The sequence below is a fragment of the Erythranthe guttata genome, chromosome 8, assembly GCF_056151865.1.
Source record: "Erythranthe guttata isolate IM_541 chromosome 8, IM_541, whole genome shotgun sequence".
NCBI lineage: Eukaryota > Viridiplantae > Streptophyta > Magnoliopsida > Lamiales > Phrymaceae > Erythranthe > Erythranthe guttata.
Window position 1 is genome coordinate 20,426,920 of NC_142540.1, and position 22,605 is coordinate 20,449,524.

Sequence of the window (22,605 nt, forward strand, 5' to 3'; positions counted from 1 at the left end):
TGTATTAAATAAAATTGAAATTAATAATTTAGGCCCATATTGCCTATTGTGCAACTTTTGAAGTTGGAGATATATAAATAGTAAATACACATGAGGCCCAAAACCCTGCTCAAAGGTTTTAGGAGGGTTTATAGTCGGCAACTTCCAATTCGAATTTCTCCCCTAAATTTCTCACATTTTCTTAATTACACAGCAAAATATAAACAACAACTGATGAAATCGGAGAATCAACAATCGGTAGCTAATTTGAAGGAGAGTCTGAGTAAAATCGCACTCGATGTCTACGATGACGACGACGATGAAGAGCTGTCAATGTATACTCCTCCGCCGCGCGATCGATTGAACAACGGGAATTCAGTTTCTGAGCGGAGAATTTCTCGAAGTTTTAGTCGTACGAATACGCCGACGCATTCGCCAGTCGTCAATGGCTTCGATTCCCCTTCCAATCATGAGGTATATTGGGACTTATTTTTGTTTAATTGATTTGATCTTACTGTTTTTTTTTTTCGTTTTCCCTGTCTGGTTATATTTTTTTTTGTGTTTAATTGAGAGGAGATGAACTTGCATGATATTTTAACATCTTAATTCATTGATAATTTCGTCAATCGGAAATTGACAGGATTAAATTGCGAATTGATTAGGTTGTATTCAGGATTTTTTTTACACTGGTGTTGATGGGGGTTGTCAAGTTGCATTTATGGATTTAGGTTATTGGCGGTGGTTTGTACGATGTTCGAGAATTTGCCGGGAAGTCAGATGAATATTCTGGCTTAACAGTGTTTTGTGATAAAGCATTCATGTATTTGTGTCTGAAGATGGCTAACTGGATTAACTGTCGGTTATTTGGGTAAAAAAAAGCATGTTAGTTTATTCTGAATAGTGTGTTTCGGATGGATGGTTATAAATAAATTGCAAGCAAAATGTTGAACGATCTTGAATCAAATGATTTATGGTAGATTATTGTTTACTACCTCTTCTAGTTTTACTTAGTTTACAACTGTGCGTCAGAATATTTATTTTGTTTTGCAGATGGAACAACACGAGACAGAGATTAAGAGATTTCAGGAATCTGAGGCGGAAATAAAAGCACTATCAGTTAATTATGCAGCTTTATTGAAGGAAAAAGAGGTACATCATTTTCCTGATCCGTATTTCTATCACCCGATCTATTTGTTTCCCTGAACAAGTAAAACAAAAAAAAAAAATTGCTTCTCTATGTCGTATTCTGATTTTACATGTGATCATTGCTGTCAAGTGTTTGCTGGTTATACATGATCAGTAGACTTTAGGTTAGGTTCAGTAGTTTCAAATCTTTCGTCTTTTAAAAATAAAAAAATCAAATATTAATACACAATTGTATATACACTCACATATATTTAATGGGTCCAAACCAAGTCAACTAGTGTAAGTGGCTCAACGAAGCTATTATAATGCATTTAGATTTAATGGATAGACCCAAAGTTTAGTTTCGACCTAAGTGGGCCGATCCAAGAATTCCACTTAAATGAAACTCAAGTATTTTTTTTTTAAAAATTTTTCAATTTTTACATAGTATTAAAATTATTTTTTTTATTATAAATTACTTAATAAAATAAGTTATAGAACTAAAAATAAAACTTAAGTTGATTTTTTTTTATACGTATGTATTGTTGAATTACTATTATATATTTTATTATTATATTATAGTTATATTTATATTAGGAAAATATAAATAAAAAATAGAAAACAGCTAGCGAGCCGGCTCGCGAACTTGTGCCAAGGATGAACTCGAACTCGAGTTCGTCGGCTCAAACAATTTGAGTTTGATCTCGAGCTCTTGTCGAGCAGGCTCAACGAGTTCACTAACCGGCTCGACTCATTTACAATCATATATGAGAGTCCTATAATATTGTAGGAAATTTGCAGCATTTATTAAAAATTGTCCGATGATTTGTCATTCTTACCCTTCATTCATAAACATCGAGGGCTGAAATCATTTGTAATATTTGGGATTATTTTTAACTGGTGCTTCTGTTTACTAGTTTCCGGAGTCGATTAGTTTTCATTTTCCGGTTAATCAAATGAACCATATGAATCAAATGGGTCGGGCTCCGTTTAATCCGGGCCCTAGGCATTGGGCACCGCCGCCGTGGCCGCTGTTGCCACCTCCACATTCCTCCTTCTGGACTGGATCAAATGTGAGCAGCCACCTCAAAGAACTTCACGATACGATAAACCTCGCCAAAGCAATGTAAGGGAATTTTACAAACTTTTAACTCGACGCATGAATTCGAAGCAGTAACCTAGAACGTGTAATTTAAATTTGATATCCTGTTTTTTTTTTTTTTTTTTTTTTTTTTTTTGAATTTTGGTTGGATAGAAGAAACTGGTAATTTGATTTGGTTTAGCTGTTTGTCGAGTTTGGAATTTAATTTCAGTTTGATTTGATTTTCGGAACCACAAAGGCGAATTTTCTGTTCCTAATCGAACGATTAGCTTTATGTTTTATACGATTAATTCTTAGATACTTGAATTAAGCTCAATCTGATATACAATTTTGCTCAATTTTATGTTTTATTTATTTTTTATATATATTCTGAGTTGCTTTGTTTATTGGTTTTAATCAAGTCGAACTGAACAGGCAAAAAGAACTGGAGATGTTAACTCGGATGAAAGAAAGCGAAAGAACTACCGAAGGCCACATTGGGGATGCTGACATATCAATTGATAGGTTCTCTAAGTTTATGAAGGAAAATAAAATCGAACTCGACTTTCAAGAATCTCTATCGTTGAATGCTGCAAATGCCGTAATGTCGAAACTAAGATATCAGCTGGAGCCGTACAGGGTTGTCATGGATGAGAATAGCCCGTGGGAGGAAAAATCTGCTGTAAAACGGTTAGCTGATAAAATGGAAAAGTATAAACGAAATAAGCTTTGGCGAAGAAGGAAGAGAAGGCGAATAGCTCAGAATTTAGCAAAGGTAGCAATCACGTATTTAGAACGTTTTCAAGATTTGTGCCTTAGTTGAATCTTTCGTCTGTATATTTAGATTTGTGATTTGCTGTTTATTTTTATTATTTTCAGGAGCGCGAGCAATTTGATCGATTGGATAAAGAAGCTGATGAGTGGAGGGCTAGGGAGATGGCTAAAGATGCTGCACAACGCAAGGTACAAACGTTGCAAGCTATGTTCTGTCTTTACTATGTGATTTATGTTCTGTGGAAGGAGCTTCTAGAACGAACTGTGGGCATGCCATGTGGCTTGCCTGAAGAGCGTCGGGCTATTATGAAACGTTGGTAAAATTGGGAGCTATTTATGGGCTTTAAAAAGCATACCGTATCCTAATAATGTTGTGGAAGAGGGATGATTTCTAAACTGAGTCAGACACAAAACTTACGAGCTTAACTTTTTATAAACCAGCTTTACACTCTTGATTTCATGAGAACAGTGAAAACGTTAGATTTTTATGGTATGAGTGAGCTTAAGATTTCTCGTTACATGACTTTGGTCTGTAATACTTTCTTTGTATTTTTCTCTATTGGTGGAATACTTTCTTTGTATGTTTCGAATCTATTGGTCTTTTCATGCATGTATACAATGTTCTGCATATAAGAACGTATTCTCTACGCAATTGTTGACATAATAAAATTGACGAGGCAAGTAAGTGCTTCTTTTTTACTGTCTTAATCTGCTTTTTACTTTCGCATAATAAAGAGGCATTATGATTTTGCAGGTAGAAAAGATGAAGGAAATAGCCAAGGTTAAGGCAAAAGAAGAAAAGAAACGGCTGGAATCCGAGGTGAGAGCTTATCCGAATCACGACTTTTTGTTTATAATTTCTTTTCTTTTCTTCCTTAGTTCTTTTCTGTCTGAAGCTTCTAAATCATAACCATAAAAATCTCGCATTTTCAGCTCGAGCTGGTTTTAATCGTCGAAAAGCTGCAGGAATTGCACTCGATCAGAATAGAGAAATTGAAAAAACAAGGTTCAAAAAATCGATATACATTCCATAGATTTAATCCACCTTTTAGTATAATTAGAAAAGGAACTGAGCCATTAATTAGAAAAGGAACTGAGCCATTAAATCTGCAATTACTCGGTATTATAAAAGAAAGGAGAAAACAACTTATCTAACCTTTTGATATGACAATATGCAGGTCATTTCTTTCCAGAAGAGGATGACAAGTTTCTCGAACGAGTTAGAGCTGCAGTTGAAGAAGAGGAACGTCAATCAATGGCTGCAGCTGATACAGATGCCGCTAAAGATGCTATTGCTAATGCTGAGGAATCGAGAAAACACGTCAATAGCCATGCACCAGACTCAGAAGAACGGGGCTTGAGTAATTTCCAACACATTAAAAATCAAGACCAGAAAAACGAGACTGCAAATGAAAAAGATTCGAAATTGGTTGCCACTAAAGAATCAAGAAAAATCGACACAACTGGCAGTGCTTACGATTCTGTCTGTAATTTGCCCATGGAATTTTACCATTATTATCACGGCAGTAATACTGATATGGGCACACTCATTGAGGTATTTAAGCATATTTAATTCGACGTATTTTTTGTTTTGCTTTGCCTTACTTATAATCGCTCTTGTGTAACTTTGACCTTTATTGCAGGTAAGAAGAACGTGGGACGCATATCTAAGACCCGGAGGAAGGTTTGTGAGACCAATCTAACATATTTAGAAATCCTGATGAAATTAATCAGTTTATACATTTTATTTTTATTAGTAACAATGTAAATTCTCTAATGTTTATTATTGATATATGATCCTGTTTAAAAAATTATCTCGTTTTTTTTAATTGACGGAACTTGGATGCAGCCGTATACCAGGGCACTGGGTGCAACCGCCACCTCCTGCGGATGAAATATGGGCATCCTATTTGGTGAAACCTAAATGAGTTGCATTGCACTACTCACAAGTGCAGACAATGGACTTCTTTTTCTTGGTTTCGGTTAATTTCGCCAGAAGAAATGACGTGGAGTGGAGAAAACGGAAAATGGCAAGATTTGCTGAAATGAAAAAAACCCAGCAAATATCAGAAGTGGCATTTTCACGCCAAAACGGGATACGAAATGGCATTAAATCTGCAAAGAGAATGATGTAATATTTGATCATTTGCCTACGTATATTTGTTCTTGTATATAAGTTGTTTTTCGTATCACTAGACTTGCTGTATAAACTTATAAGAAACTCTCCAATATGTCTTCTTGATTGTGAATATAGAATAAGGTTAAGTTCAGAGTGAAATTTTGTGTCGAATTTTAAGGGAAAGCGGATGAATTTTAGGGGTGTACTTAATTCTATTTCTTAGCAGTTTGATGGGCTTATTGCTACTGACCGGTTTAAGAAATATATTAACTCAATTAATGAGCGTAAGATGTTTTTTATCTCATTATAGTTTTTAAACTAGGGTAAATTACTAAGTTTAATGTCAAATTACGAAAAAACTCTTTATGTCTGGGTAATTACAATCATCCCATCAACAATGAATTTTCTTACATGTCCATCATTGCAGTGTCAAATTCAATAGAATCTTCTAGATTCCGTGGAATGTCCTTCTGTGATTGTGGCGATACAATACTTGATTTGTTCTCTTTTACTTGAAAACCAACTCATGGTATGCACTGACTGGCCCCCTTATGCAGCTTTTTTTTTTATGATCTTGTCACAGGATCAAATTTTAAGGTTGAATGAGGAAAATGGATCACTGAAACAGAATCTTCTTACTACAAATGCTGCTCTTAGTGCATCTAAAACGGTTCCTAAGGTAGGTCTTCATGATTAGAGAGATTGGTGTGTTTTTTAGAAATAGAGAGACTGGTGTTGACAGATGAGATTCGTACATTTTACTAAGATACTTGTGGTTTTATCAGGGGAGTGGCGATATTTCCCCTAACCGCTACAGTAAAGCTGCAACAAAAATTCGTAGTGCTGGAAGCCCACTAACCAATGGTATTTCACACAAGCATGATGGATTAAGCAACGGAATCACTTCAACCAATGCAAAGGTAAGGAAACTGTTCTTTACCAGTTTAAGGAGTTGTATTCTAAATTTATGTATGCATATTGATTTTTTATGTGAAATTATTCTTCTCTTGTCTCAACATATATCACATTACAAACTCCGTAGTAGTTCTTCATTTTGTCTCCACAATGACTGAACGTGATGACAGTTTTCTTAATGTCTTATAGGAACTCTCAGATCCAATGGAGGACAAAAATAGGTCCCTCACGTTGTTGCGAGAAACTCATGAAGCTCAAATGAAACAGGTTATGGTTGAACTTGATAAAGAACGCAGCAAATCAGCAAGCATGCAGATGAGATTCCAAGGTATACATCTATTCTTTGAAGATGATTCAGTGCTATGCTCCTCTGGATAATAAGGTTGATATTTATTCTATTTTTAGAGGAACAGAAGTTGAATGGATCGCTTCAACAGGATTTGAGCTCATTAAAAGATGACAACAATAAGGTGAATCCTTTTGGTTGTTTTTGTTCGTGTTCGATGACAACATAGCATATTTGCCTCGATTTGAAAAATACCGTCTGAAACTGTTTTGGCTTTATCTATGCCTTTTGTGGCATACAGCATACTAAATGGATTCACTTTCACTATTTTGAATTTTCTGATTTCCAGATTTTGAGAGAGATGCACCAAATACGTGACCAGCTAAATCAGAAGATATCAGAAATAGGAAGATTGCAACTGGAGTTGCAGAATAGAGATATACAAGAAACAGATGACAGTGTGGATAAATTGCAAAGAGTAATTGCCAACTTGGAGGATGAAAATAGAAATATCAAGGTCAGTGTCTTACCATAGTTTGTATAGATTTTGAAAGGAGCATGTTAATGTCTGTGTTACTCCAGCACTCCTTTGCTGGGATCTTTATTTTGTTTTATATGTGTATGTACACATTCCTTATACATTCATACAGACACCTTACCATTTTTTCATGGTAGAAAGAAAAAGATGAATTTGAGGCTTCCTTAAAAGCAATTCAATCTTATCCAGCTCGCAAAGACATACCTGGTGATGTAGATCCTTCAATTAAGCATTCAAGTACCATGAATGAGGTAGGTTCTGAGTTATTCAATGTTTGACGAAGATCTGCTTTATTCCTTTAGTCCATTGCGTTTTCTTATCATCGTTTTCTTTTGGATTCACAGAAAAAAAAATTGAAGCTATTTTCCTCGTTTGTTGCATTAGTCGTCTGCTTATTAGACTCTTATATTTATGCACTTTAATCTAAAAGGTAGAGTCTCTGCAGGCACTGCCAGTAAAGGAGGAAACCCATCAGGCTTTGCTTAAGCTGGAGAAAGATTTGAAGCATGCCAAGAAAGGGATAAAGCACTGCAACAATTGAATCGTCTCAAGCAGCATTTGTTGCAAAAGGTCTCTACATGTGCCTTCACTTTCTTCTTTATGATATCATCAGACTCCAACGGTGATTTTTTGTTTATTTTTGGTTATTATGGTGTCAACATATATTCATTTCCAAAATCTAGTCTGCTAAATCAGAATTTCCTACCTGCCTTATTCACAGGAATCCGAAGAATCAGAGAAAATGGACGAGGACAGCAAGATCATTGAGGAATTACGAGAAATCAATGAACACCAACGAGTTCAAATATCACGCTTAGAGAAAACTCTTAAACAGGCAGTTGGAAGTCAAGAAGAAATAAAAATGTCCAACAATAATGAACTCAAGAAGGCTATGAGCTCAATAGAAAATTGAGTAGCTATGCGAGCACAATAGACGCCAAGAACATGGAAATTCGAAACCTGCAAACTGCACTTGGCCAGTATTATGCCGAAATTGAAGCTAAGGTAAAATCTTTTGTAATGGTCGAAAAAATATGAGATGGGAAAGAGGAAGTATAGTTGGTTTAGTTTATTTGAATATTTCATTTCAGGAACGACTTGGTGAGGAGTTGGCGGTCTCAAAAGAAGAATCGGCTAGACTTACTAAGCAGTTGAAGGTATAAATTCTTCGCTTGACCATCTTGATATGGTTTAACTTCGGTTATTACCGAACTGTTGAATGGTCATATATATATATATATATATATATATATATATATATATATATATATATATATATATAATGAATGTGATGAATTGTTCCATTTGCAGGCGCATTGTGATCAAATTAGTGGCAACATATTTCTTTCCAGAGAAACCACAGCAAAGAGGTACATGTGCTCCATAGAATCTCATCTTCATAGAAGCCTGAGCTTTATTGATTAAAAGGGAATATTATAACTTATGATTGTCTACAATATTTGTCCCTATTTACAACCTTACATAACAAGTAATTAAATATTTCAGGTTCTCGATCTAATGGCTCGCATGCTGGGATTTTCAGACGAAGACAAACAAAGAATAGGTATTGCTCAGCAAGGAGGCGGAAAAGGTGTAGACAAAATAAAATCAAATAAACTTTTATCACCATCTTTTATTGTAATTGGTGGAAATATTAGGTAGAAGTATTTGAAACAATATGATTTTCATATAACTTGATAATGAAATAGCTGAAGAATTTTTTTTTCGCAAAATATTTTTTTGTGATAAAAAATATAATTTTTATATACCACTAAAAATATTAAATTACATTTATTAGCTTTAAAAACTCATGTAGGGTGCATTATGCATGATATATTGTGTTTCGAGGGTGTAAAGGACTATTAATTTGTTTCAAGTGTGCAAAATGCCAACATGGTACATTTCAAGGGTGCAAAGTGGAATTAAGCCCCGAGGTAGGGTGTTTTTGACGAAATTCTGGATTAAACTAGACGTAAATCAACTACGTTGTTCCATAGTCAATTTATTTAACTTTTTTTCTAATTAACTCCTAAATCCTAATCCTTAATTTATAATCCCTAAACCATGATCCTTAATTAATAGCATAGCAGTGGTCGGTGGTCGTCGGCGGCGGCTGTTCAAAATTAGGGTCAATATGTAGTATTTATTAAAATTAAGGCCAGTGTGTAATATTTGGTAAATTAGGGCTCGTGGATGGAATTAATGTAAATTACATTCAAATGGGATTTTTCGGCAAGACACTGGGGTCGGTGGATGTTTTTTTTGTAAAACTGATTTTGTTCTAGACATATATGCAGTTAAGTCTGAATTTATGGGCCTAGATGCAATTAGCCCAACATATATTTAGGCTCAAAATTAAATATGAAGTTTTTGATTGTATAATATTCTTGTGTATATTTATTTAAGGATAAATTACAACCACCCCTGAGGTATGATCAAATTACGAAAACCCCATTCCTGTTTAGGTAGTTACAACCATTTCTCAACTATAAAACTTCTTATACGTTCACCATTGCGGTTTCAAATTTAATGGAATCTTCTAGATAATATGGAATATTATCACTTTTGTACCCGTTTTATCCCATTCGAACTCTACATTTTGAAGCAAGATGATCATAATATGTGTTTTTTGGCTTGTATATATCATATCACATGGTGGTGCATCAGAAATTGTATTTTTAAACAAAACTAGTACAAACTAGAGCACATACCACGAAATTGGGTGGAGGTGTAAGAAAAAATTACAGTTGAGGGGTTAGATGTAATTATCCAAACAAGAGGGGTTTTTTCGTTAATTGACCATACCTCAGGGGTGGTTGTAATTTACCCTTTATTTAATTCAAATCGATTAAGATAGTATCGATGAGGAAATGGAAACACAACTGCAAACTGCTTCTTCTCTTTAATTATTTTACATATAAATTCCTTTTATTATTCCTTAACCCAATTATTAGGGGTTTTTGCAAGAATCACCACAATCTCTAATTGCTGAAAAAATCTTCATGTTAAAAATATTAGCAAAAATCTCCATATAAAAATTAGTCAAAGCCAATAAGGCCCCTAAAAGTTGAATGTGTGTTGCACGCGTGGATTTCGCGACTTGGGGTATCTTTTGACCTGAAAAGACTAAAATACCCTTTAAAACATAAATTTAGAAAATTATAAATTCACCCCATAATTTTTGTAAGATTTCATAATTTTCTTTTATATCAAATATAATAAAAAATATTATTTTTCTTTATTTAGATTGAAATATTTTTTTAAAATTATTAGGTGTAATTTTGTCATTTCATTTAAATCAAAAATCAATTTTAATAGAGTCAAAAATATAAGGAGTTGTGTGCTTTGTAAAACATGTTGCGGGGGTTATTACTAATATTTTTATGGTAAATTCCACTTTTCCCCCTTATACTTTGGCTCGGTGTCACTTCACCCACTCTTACTTCCGATTGAATCGATTTGCCCCCCTCCACTTGAAAAATTGTCTCAATGTGGCTCTTGTTGTTAGTTGTCAAGACAACGAGAAAACATAATCAACGACGCCAGCCACAATTCATGTTTTTTTTTTTTTTTTTTTTTTAATAATTATTTAAACAGGAAGGGGTAACTTTTTTGTAATTTTCAAACCTGAATCAAACGGTGTTAATGTCAAAAGTCTGAAAACTAACGACGATGGCCACATTGAGACAATTTCAAGTACATGGGTCAACTCGATTCAATTGAGAGTAGAATGTGGTAAAGTGATATCGAACCAAAGTACAAGGGGGAAAGTGAAATTTACCATTGTTTTAACATAGCGGGTTTTTCGACGATTAGAGATTACGGAGGGTTTTGTGCTAATAACTCCAAATTATTAAGCAAATAAAGTGAAAATAAAGAAGAAAATAACCACACACACGTCAAGTTTTCTTGTTGAACAATCTTTGAACAAACTTCTTATTAAAACATCATGGAATAGAAATTCCTAAACATAAGGAACAAGAAACCTCTTTGTCTCCGGTCCAGCGACCATATCTTGCCACAGCAAATCCGACAGTGCCATTGTCAATTCTCCCACCTCACCTAAATAATTAAAAAAAAAAAAAAAAAAAGTTACCTATTGTTTAAAGAATGTGCTTCTTGCAAGTATATATATAGTTCAAGAAAGAAAAAAAAAAAAAAGAAAAAAAAAAGAGAAAAGGTTACCATCGTGGTTATTGCTTTCGATTACATGCGAATAGTTTATTGAATTGATTGAATTGGTGAACTTAGAATTGGGTAGATTTAATTTTAATTTAATTTTAAAATTCGATTTGATCGATTTTAAAATTAGAATTGAAAATTGGATTTGAATTTTAAATTCCAAAATTGGTTTTAGAAAAATGTCCGGATCGGACTGCTCGGTCAGACCGGTTCAACCGGTTCGATCGGGTTTGACTGGTTCAGACAGACCGAAAAAAAAAAAAAAAAAAACTAGTACATCGTAGATTTTTTCTCTCAACAGCCACAAAACAGGAGATATCACTTCAATTTTTCTCAAAGCATAAAAAAAGCAACCGATATCAATTGAGTTTTTATCTAAGAATAACGGAAACAAAAGACATGTCTAGCTCTGAGTATGATCACGATCATGGAAGATAACAAACAAACAACAAAAAAGCATGAAACGACTCAGCCTAGTGATCCACCACACCACCGCCAATGGTGGTGGTTGATGATGATGCACCACCACCACCAGAAGAATCCTTCACAGCCTGTGCTGTTCCACACCAAGGTCCAAACTTACTGTTTGTACCACGAGCAGCAGAGGAAGATCCGTTAATACAGATTCCATTACAAATTTCTTTGCGCACCTTCAGCATCTCGTAGTTAATGTAAACAACAAGAGCAGTAATGTCTTCGGTCTTTTTATCCTCGTCATAATCTGAGTGACTATGCCACCGAATGTCCTGGCATTAGCATTTCTTACAGCGGCTCTAATAAGGCGAACAACAATACTCTGCCCGTCAACCAAAAAAAAAACAGAAAATCCGAGATTATACTTTCTATCAATAATATCAAGTAATATTATATAATTAACAACAATTCAAAAATACCTCCTTCGGATTTCCGTGGACAATAACAACCGCTTCTTGAGTGGACAAGGAGTTCCATAGACCATCTCATCCAAAGATGATGAACCTGTGATATGGCTCCAAGAGTAACGTACTTTATTTCCGAGTTGAAGCGTGACAATTTGTCACGGTTGGTTGTTAATTCGTAGCCCTTTAAATCTATTTTTTCCCAGCCAATCACCGCTTTTCCTCCGCCGGAGTGAGAGACGTATACGAAACTTTCCATTTGCTTTTAAAGCCATTCCTTCACTTGTTGACAGAATGCTTAGTGGATCACTTTTGGATAATTTACGAAACTAAGGGACGAAACTAGTATATTTTAAATGTGAGGGATTAAAGTGGAACTTAATGTATACTTGAGGTAGACACGGCCATGGGCCGGTTCACAATTCGTCGTCTCCGATTCTCTCTTCCGTTTGATTTTTCTCAATACCATGTCCGTCATCTCTCGGCCGTCGCTTACAATGTTCAACCGCTTCACCCAACTATTTCGACGATCGGCGCCGGCGGGAGACAGATTTCTGTCGAGCTACAGATTCAGCGTAAATCAGAGATTCCCGGAGAAACCAGAAGTTCATCCGGAGGGATTTGGACGTGAAGGTTTCCTTATTCATCAGTGAACGTTCGTGGTTCACTTCAGACTAGACACGGCCACGGGCCGGTTCAAGTCGGTTCCGGACCGGTTCATACTGGTTCACGGTTCAATTTTTCCGGAACCGGAACCGGCCCGTAATATGCACAGTTCGGCGGGCCGGGTCGGCCCGCCGGTTCAATCCGGTTCCGGGCCTATCCGGGCCGGTTCACGGGTCGACCCGGAAAATTTGATTTATATATATATATATTTAAAAAAAAAATACTTAATGGAAAAATAAATTAAAATAATTACTTTTAAATAGGAAAAAAACAAAAGGGAATAAATAAAATGAATTTAACTTAATTTTATAGGAAAAAATGGGGTGTAAGGGTATTTATAAGAAAAAATGGGGGAGGGGGGAGGGGGGAATTCAAAAAATAGCAAATAACGGCCGGTTCACCGGGTCGGTTCACTGGGCGGTTCACCGGCCCGGTTCACCAGCCGTTTTTTGTTTTTTTTGAATTTTTTTGATTTTTTTGATTTTTTTTTTTAAATTTGGGTGAACCGCCGGGCCGGGCCGGCGGTTCACGGTTCACCAATTCATGGAACCGGGGACGACGGGCCGATTCACAGGTCTCGGGCTGGTTCACCGGTCAACGGGTTGGGCCGGTTCGTCAACGGGCCGGTTCGGGCCGGTTCCGAACCCAAAACCGGCCCGTGGCCGTGTCTTATTTGAGGTACTATTAAAAATACTTGGCCTGCCTTTAATTCTGCTAACGAAACAGCGTCACAACGGTGGCGTATTTTTGAGGGATAAAAGTGCAAAAAAATATAAAGAGAAATTTTGCTGGCAAATATCAGGCGGGATTATTTTATATATATATATATATATATATATATATATATATATATATATATATATATGAAATAATTTATGGTCCCGAATTCGTTTAATACAGAGGTGTTGTCTTAAGTGTTATGACACTTGAACAAACATGCAGCGGAAATATAAATACAAAAGAACAATACTCAGAATTAAAAATGTTCACAAGTAAAGACTTGTGAACTTGCCCTTTACAAGACGGAAAAAATATATTAAAATCAGTATTCCAAGAATACAAACGGAAGAGGTGCGAAAACTTCTTCCTTACGAATGAATCATTCTCATGATCATTCTTACAATCAAATCTAGATACTAAAAGAAAAATATTAAAAATTCTAGATTTCAAAGATGTACTCGTGAGGAGTACGTAAAGAACTTATGAATGAATCACTATCTTGATCATTCTTACAACCAAGTCTAGAAAAATATATACTAAACAATCTAGTCTACAAAGAATGTACTTATGAGAAGTACGTAAAGAATGTACTCATAAGAAGTACGTAAAGATTGTACTCATGAGGAGTACGGCCAACCGATCCTAAAAACACACTAAAACACTCATGTATTCTTTTCAGCTCTCGGTGTTTAATTCTTCGGAATCGATCGATTTCCTTGAGTATTGAAATCGGTATTTATAGACATTTCAAGCTTCCACTCCTCAGCCCATGATCTGCAAGAAAACCAACTACAAGAGCACTCAAGAACATGGGTTAGTGGGTTAGTTTAGAAGTTGAGATAAAATCGACAATTTAATCCACTAAGCACTACTTAACCCACTAACTACAATACTTAACCCACTAAGCACTACTTATTTAATAATTCAAAATTTAGTTAGAAAATAGGAAAGTTAAAAACAATATGTGGAAATAATCCACTTGTTTCAAACTCCCCCTTTTTAACTTTCTAATCAAAACTAAATTTTAGCTTAACTCCCCCCGAGTCATTGCTTGAACTCCCCCTGAATATGACAACCAATATAGCAAATAACAAAAATAGTGCAATCCTAGCATAAAAATTCAGAGGAAAAATAACACACTGAACAAAAACAAATATTGTTCATAAAAATAACTTTAGAGCAGAATATCCAAAGTCTCCTCAGTATCAGCTGCTGCTCCTCCATCACTAGCACTGGATCCACTGCTTTCTTCTACTTCTTCTTCTTCATTAACTCCATGCGCTCTGCCTCTGGCATCCAAAGGATGAGAAGTTCTCATGACTAGCTTGTTCTCCCCTTTTTTTTTATCAGAAAGAGCTTTATGTAGCATCTCCACCATGCACTGATGATAGGTGATCTGAACTAGGGACTGAGTAAGCTCCTTAACAAAAATCTCGAGAAACAGAAATAAGGATGTCAGAAGTGTTGTCAACATGAGGAGCAACACCTTCAGTACCAAGATTATTTTGACCTGATTCAGTTGAGAGGAAATTATCTCCATTCCAGGAAAATCTTGGACATGAGGAGCTTTGAGAAAATTTTGAAAAACAATTATCATGCCAAGTGTGAGGAAGCAGATTGGAGTAGATGAGAGAAGGATTTAAAACGATTGCCAAAAAGAGTTTTACAAACTTCAGTAAAATCACCATAATTATCCTCATCAATCACAGTAGGAGTTTGTAAATGAGAGTTGATCATTTTGGGAGAAAAAGAGAAAATTGATTCGCACAAAAAAAAAACTTTTCCAAAGTTTGGAGAATTTCTCTTTAAAAAAAATTTGTAAATTGGCATAAAAATTCCTTCATAAGGACAGGCAACCTCAACTAGACTAAGGATTTTTCTTTGATCAAGTCCCTATGAAAAGCAGTGATCCTATGTCTATCAAACTCATCCTTGAAAATTTTATTTTCCTCAATGAATTGGCAATTCATGATTTGAGGACTCAAATTTGAATCAGATTCAAAATAAAAGATAGGACTGAAGGCATTGTTTACCTCAATAGGAGTTGACAGATCCTTCACATCCAAGTCTAGCTCTTCTTCCTCAGAGGATTCCTCTTCTTCTGAGTCTTCAAGTTCATCTGGGATGTATGCTGGCTCAGGTGATGCAACAGGTGGAGCAACATCTTCTTCCATCTGAGATGAGTCCTCGGAAGAATCACTGTCTGACTCTGAGGATGGCAAATTCTTGCGGAAAGAGGCAAGGGCACTTCCCAACTGTCATCACTTTTCTTTTCCTCTTCAGCGTGGGAAGGTGGTGCATCCACTTGAACAGCTGCCTCTGCCAGAGTTTCCAGAGGATCTTCATTTGAAGCTGAGGGAGTAGGAAGTGAGGTTTCTTCTGTGGTGGCAAAGTCCTCGGCATCAGCAGTGGTGATATCTACATGCTCAGCAAATGACATCCCAGAAAGGTCTGGCATTTCCTCATCTTGATAAAGAGCAGCATCCTCAGCAACATTTTGAGAAGCATTGTCTGAGACAGTAGGTGCAACAGCATTTTCAGGAACATGTGCAGCAACATCTTCGGAAACAGGATGTTGAGAGGGAGTTGCTGCCATGTTGGACTGAAATGTCTCCCCCTGAGTTGATGCTGGTGGAGGTGAGTCTTGTAGAGCTTGAGGAGAGAGCTTGGGCTTGGTTCTGCAAAAGTAGGATCTCCTTCTTCATCATCAGTTTCTTCATCAACCAAATGAAGGCCTCTTGGTGGGTTTGGCCTAACTGGAGTGCGACCGACTCTGCCGCTTCTTCTTCCACCTCTGCCGCCTCTGCTGCGAGAATGTCCTCTGATCCCCTCCGGCGTTGTGATCCAGTAGCATTCAGATCTGGGAAGGGATTCATGCACTTAGACCGGCGAGTAGGAAACCTTCCTAGAGTGGAAGAGGGACCCAGGTTCTGAAAAACGTCTGGGTCAATCGGATTCAGCTCGTCGCCGGGCCCAATGAAGCTGGTCGGCATGGCTTCAAGGTTGACAGGATGAACGATGATAGCTAGATTAGGGTCTGCTGGTTCAGGTGCTGCAGCATCCTTGTGCACATCATCAACGGCTGGAAGAGGATTTCTAGGAGGAGATGCCATGATACAGTAGATAAAAAAAATTGCTTCTTGTGCTTTTGATTTTTGAGTTTGAATTTTCGGGAAAAAGAAGCACGAAATTTATAAGCCCTAATTTTTCTTGAAAAAAAATTGAAGTGGAGAAGTTGAAGAAGTGGTGTGCGTTTTTCTTGGAGACAGTGTGATTAAGGAGAATAAAAGGTCTATGTGGCAGTTTAAAACAAAACGTGACACATGGCATAATAAGGAGTGGACTTAGTGGAAAATGAAAGACTAACTCATGTACCCATGACCCATATAAATAGGGATAATTCAAAAAAATAAAAATAAAAACCGTAGCACTCATGAAATATTCACAAAAATAGAAAAACATATTTATTAATGATTAATAGTGAGAAAAAAAATTGGCTAACAGGCATAGATTTTATTATATATGTATATATATATCTATTTTTTTTTTTTAATATATAAACTCTTATTTTCAAGTCAAACAATTCACATGGAACATGATCAAGTGTTCAGTTTGAAGGTTCCTCAGTTACTAAGATATGACTATCAAAATAGAGGAGTTTGACTTATGTGAATGTAATTGTTCTCTAAATGTTTACATGAAGCATGATCACGTTTCAAGGTGAAAGACTTCCAGTTACTTATTTATAAAATAATCCATCACAGTGAAGTCATTATTTAAAGAAGCTAAGCTTCAATAAATTATGTTGCAGCTTAAGATATTGGATGAGGTGCTGCAACATACTCCAGGACATGTTTATTGAGTACACATCTCGAGAGATTTCCTATGTTTGGAAAACCTCTCATAATCTAATGCCTTAGTAAAGATGTCAGCCAGCTGATCTTCTGTAGGAATGTACTTTAAGCATACTATATTTTTCTCAACTATATCACGAATAAAATGATGTTTAATATCTATGTGTTTAGTTCGTGAGTGTTGTACAGGATTTTTTGAAATGTCAATAGCACTTGAATTATCACAATATATGGTCAGGGTATCACTGGTCAACCCATAATCTCCCAACATTTGTTTCATCCAAATTAGTTGACCACAACATCCTCCAGCACACATATTCTGATTCAGCTGTTGAGAGAGATACACAATTTTGCTTTCTACTAAACCAAGGAACCAGATTATTCCCCAAAAAGAAACATGCACCTGAGGTGCTTTTTCTGTCACTAATATCCCCAGTCCAATCAGAATCACTAAAACCTATCAAATTTGTATTAGTGGTCTTTGAAAAACTGAATCCCTAAGTCTACTGTACCTGCAACGTACCTAATAATCCTCTTCACAGCTTTAAGATGAGTGACTTTGGGATTAGCTTGATACCTGGCATACACACAAACACTAAACATAATGTCAGGCCTGCTTGCTGTTAGATACAGAAGCCTTCCAATCATGCTTCTGTAGAGAGTGCTGTCGACATCTTCTGCAACATCATCCTTAGACATTTTTTGGCTGGAACCCATTGGAGTTTTCATGTGCTTGGCTAATTCCAACTCAAACCTTTTGACCAGATTGAGAGCATACTTCTTTTGATTTACAAAAATTCCTTCACCTGTCTGTTTGATTTGGAGTCCTAAGAAGTAATTCAACTCCCCTACGATGCTCATTTCAAAAGTGTGAGACATAGAATCTACAAAAGACTGCAAAAGGTTAGCACAAGTAGAGCCAAAAACAATGTCATCAACATATATCTGAACAATAATGATATGATTATTAGTTCTTCTAACAAATAGGGTTCTGTCTGCCTCTCCTCTATTGAACTGTATTTCAAGTAAGAAGTCAGTGAGTCTTTGATACCAAGCTGTAGGAGCTTGTTTAAGACCATACAGTGCCTTCTTAAGCTTGAAAACATGATTAGGCTTGGCAGAATCTTCAAAACTCTTGGGTTGTTCTACATATGCTTCCTCATTTAAAACCCCATTCAGAAATGCACTTTTGATATCCATCTGATACAGTTTGATTTTAAGAAAGCAGACTATAGCAAGAAGTAACCTAATAGATTCAATTCTAGCTACTGGAGCAAAAGTCTCATTAAAGTCTATACCCTCAATTTGAGTATAACCTTGTGCTACTAACCTAGCCTTATTTCTAACCACTGTACCTTTTTCATCAGTTTTGTTTTTGAAGATCCACTTAGTTCCTATCACATTTACATGGCTTGGTTTAGGAACTAAGTACCAAACATCATTTCTGATGAACTGATTCAACTCTTCATGCATTGCATTGACCCATAATTCATCCTTCAGAGCTTCTGCAATATTCCTTGGTTCTACTGAAGACACAAAGCAAGTAGTTCTAGTTAGTGCACATTCAGAAGATAAATTTGCAAATCTTACCATGTCTCTGTAATTCACTCTCTCTTTTCTTCTGGTCCTTATCCCATCAAAGATATCTCCCACAACTTGAGTAAATGGGTGATTTTTCTGGATTCTACTTGATGGTTCCTTTCTGCAGACATCATGAGTTGGCTGCACTTCAGCTTATGTGCTCTCTGTAGGAAGTATTGAGTCAGATGTGGTAACACTCGGCTCAACACCTTCTTCTCTTGACACTGGACTGTTTATATCTGGAGCATCTGTGGCAGTAGAGTCTCCTCCGGTTGTTTCTCCTCCAGCAATCAGGTCACCAACTTCATCGTCAGCTTTACTGCGGAGATCAACAAAATCATCAAAGACCACATTTACAGATTCAATAATGGTTCGAGTTCTTAAGTTATGTACTCTATATACATGACTGTTATTAGAGTATCCCACAAATAAACTCAAATCACTTTTTGAATCAAATTTAGCTAGATGATCTCTATCATTTAGGACATAGCAAACACATCCAAACACATGCATGTATTCTAGATCTGATTTTTCTCTTAAAAAATACAGCCAAGTATATCTCGTAAAATCATCAACACACACAAATGCAAATTTCTTACCACCTAGGCTTTCTACCTCTATAGGACCCATAGGGTCCATATGTACAAGTTCAAAACAAATGGTGGTACCAACGTGTTGTAACACTTTGTGTGGTACTCTAGTTTGCTTTCCCTTCTGGCACTTTCCGCATATAGGAATGTCCTTGATCTTGAGATCTGGAATTCCTCTTATGGCATTGTACTTGTTGAGCAGCTTCATATTTTTGAAGTTTGTGTGCCATAGTTCTTGGTGCCACAGCTCTACTTCACTTACTCTTGAGCTCTTGCATGAGATGGTGTAACCTGTTTGATAACAATTATCCATTGACATGGAACCTGTCAGTACACAATGATTTTGGTTATCAAACACAGAACAACAGTATTTATCAAATTGAACACGTAGATCATCATCACACAATTGACTAATACTGATGAGATTTGACCCCAATCCTTCAACATGTAAGACATTTGAAAGTTTTGGAAGTCCATCAATGCTGAGTGTTCCACGTCCAACCACTTTGCCTTTAGCTCCTCCTCCATAGGTTACACGTCCTCCATTGAGTGTATGGTAGTTTGATAGGAATTCTTTTGTTCCAGTCATGTGCCTAGAGCATCCACTATCAAAGTACCACGAACCTGAAATGTTAGCATTTAAAGAAGTGTATACTGCTTTGCACATAAGTTTACCCTTGGGAGTCCATATTCTCCACTCCTTTTTGGTAAATTCTACATTTTTCTTTAAGGTGTTGCCTGGAGTGATGTGACTCATTCTGTACAACATTTTATCACTACTGTGTTTTTCACAAAATGGACGAATATGTCCTGGTGAGAAACAGTAATGACAAATGTATTCCCTTATTCTGGACTCTGGAGTGGTGACTGTGGAATTCCTGCATTCTTTTCCATTTGAACCCTTCTATTTTACAAAGACAATTTCTTTCTTCTTTACTGGCTTGTGTTTCTTCACTTGTTTGTTGAACCCTAGATCTTCATTCTTGTTGTACTTCTCCAGTGACACAATGTCTTCGAGTTTAGTTGTGCCGGTATTCATCCTCTTGATTGCTAGAGTTTCTTCTTTGAGTTCATCTTTCACCTTTGCCAGTTCAAGATCCTTCTTGGTGATACCAACCTCCAAATGTGTGATTGTTTCTTTAAGGGAAGAATTTTCCTTGTTGGCTGCATCTAGAGCTTGTGTCTTCTTCTCCAAGTGACTGAACAATCTTTTACACATTTCTTCCTCATCTCTAACTGCTTCTTTGCTGGATTCTAATGCATTCAAAGAAATAGAGTTTAAACATGTATAATGATTATCATCTAACTCAGAAATTTCAGTTACTGAAAGTGTTTTAGAAAGTGTTGCAGCATCTGGAGAAACCCCTTGGGATTCTGTTTCAGAAGCACTTTTAGTGATATATCTGATAGAAAGAGCTTGTTTAGTGGATTGATGCTCCTCTGTCTGTTCAGGTTGCTCTTCCTCCTCATCACTGACAGCACAATCAAACTCATTCCTCTTCTTCTCAAGCTATTTGCACATTCATTAGCATAATGTCCAAATCCTGAACAGGCCCTGCATTTAATATGATATATCCAAGTTAGGTGGTTCAGAATTTGAACGAATAAATGAAGAATTTTTTAAAGTGTTTTGAGAAGATGTTTGAGGAAATGTTCTCTGTGGAATAGATCTGTTCCGGGGCTGAGTTTGTCGATTTTGTGGAGAGCCATCTGGAGATAATTGTCTGGGCTTGATTCCACTTCGCCTGTATGCCCTATTGAATTTCTGAATTTGGAATGCAACATTGTTAAGACATTCCTCTGCATCATCATCATATTCTGGAGCAACATCTTCCTTCTCTAATTCTGCCTGGAGTGCATTTGAGATAGCCTTTCCTTTCTCCTTTCTTTGATCTTCAAAGTTCATCTCTATAGACTTTAGACTACCAATTAAGTCGTCCAGCCGTAGAGATGATGTGTCTTTGGCCTCCTCAATAGCAGTAACCGTCATGCTGAATCTTTCTGGGAGAGTTCTCAATACCTTATTCACCAGTTCTCGTTGCTTAAAGGACCACCTAAGGATTGAAATTCATTAGCTAAATCAATCAATTTCTCATTGTATTGAGAAATTGTTTCGGTTTCTTCCATCCTCAGTCTCTCAAATTTGGAAGAGAGTAATCTGAGCTTGGTTTTCCTGACACTGTCTGATCCTTCACAATGTAGCTGAAGAACCTCCCATGCATCCTTTGCAGAAGTGCACACTGAAATCAATTTAAACATTGTTAAATCTACTGAATTGAAGATTGCATTTAACGCCTTTGAGTTTTGATTGGCATTTGATAGATCATCTGCTGTCCACCGTAATTCTGGTATTGGAGAAACATCCCCATCCGCATCTGTCATTGTTGGTGGCTTCCATCCAGTAAGGATAGATCTCCAGGCTCTCTCATCAATGGCTTTGATGTACGCCCTCATCTTGACTTTCCAGTAGGTGTAGTTTGTGCCATCAAGTACAGGAGGTCGCATAGAAGCAGTCATCTGAGTATCCATCACGAATTCGTTTCTGAAAAAGAAAATAGGAACAAACACTTAGTATACGTCAAGTGTTGGCTCTTGATGCCAATTGAAATAATTTATGGTCCCGAATTCGTTTAATACAGAGGTGTTGTCTTAAGTGTTATGACACTTGAACAAACATGCAGCGGAAATAAAAATACAAAAGAACAATACTCAGAATTAAAAATGTTCACAAGTAAAGACTTGTGAACTTGCCCTTTACAGGACGGAAAAAATATATTAAAATCAGTATTCCAAGAATACAAACGGAAGAGGTGCGAAAACTTCTTCCTTACGAATGAATCATTCTCATGATCATTCTTACAATCAAATCTAGATACTAAAAGAAAAATATTAAAAATTCTAGATTTCAAAGATGTACTCGTGAGGAGTACGTAAAGAACTTATGAATGAATCACTATCTTGATCATTCTTACAACCAAGTCTAGAAAAATATATACTAAACAATCTAGTCTACAAAGAATGTACTTATGAGAAGTACGTAAAGAATGTACTCATAAGAAGTACGTAAAGATTGTACTCATGAGGAGTACGGCCAACCGATCCTAAAAACACACTAAAACACTCATGTATTCTTTTCAGCTCTCGGTGTTTAATTCTTCGGAATCGATCGATTTCCTTGAGTATTGAAATCGGTATTTATAGACATTTCAAGCTTCCACTCCTCAGCCCATGATCTGCAAGAAAACCAACTACAAGAACACTCAAGAACATGGGTTAGTGGGTTAGTTTAGAAGTTGAGATAAAATCGACAATTTAAT

At 36.4% G+C, this 22,605-nt stretch overlaps 1 protein-coding gene and 1 pseudogene across 2 annotated transcripts; both read left to right on the forward strand.

Moving 5' to 3' along the window:
- Nucleotides 1-66: 66 nt before the first annotated feature.
- LOC105963857 (U11/U12 small nuclear ribonucleoprotein 59 kDa protein) lies at nt 67-5,237 on the forward strand. Its single transcript, XM_088822339.1, has 10 exons — nt 67-453; nt 1,030-1,128; nt 2,022-2,230; nt 2,621-2,960; nt 3,065-3,148; nt 3,714-3,779; nt 3,893-3,965; nt 4,138-4,514; nt 4,603-4,643; nt 4,809-5,237. The coding sequence occupies exons 1-10, from the start codon at nt 91-93 to the stop codon at nt 4,885-4,887; spliced, it is 1,731 nt and encodes a 576-aa protein (XP_088678465.1). The 5' UTR covers nt 67-90; the 3' UTR covers nt 4,888-5,237.
- LOC105970296 (golgin candidate 3-like) lies at nt 5,079-8,463 on the forward strand (annotated as a pseudogene). Its single transcript, XR_016032996.1, has 11 exons — nt 5,079-5,090; nt 5,864-5,998; nt 6,183-6,321; nt 6,399-6,463; nt 6,629-6,796; nt 6,955-7,068; nt 7,248-7,387; nt 7,539-7,822; nt 7,909-7,974; nt 8,129-8,187; nt 8,324-8,463. The product of XR_016032996.1 is annotated as a golgin candidate 3-like (transcript).
- Nucleotides 8,464-22,605: the final 14,142 nt, after the last annotated feature.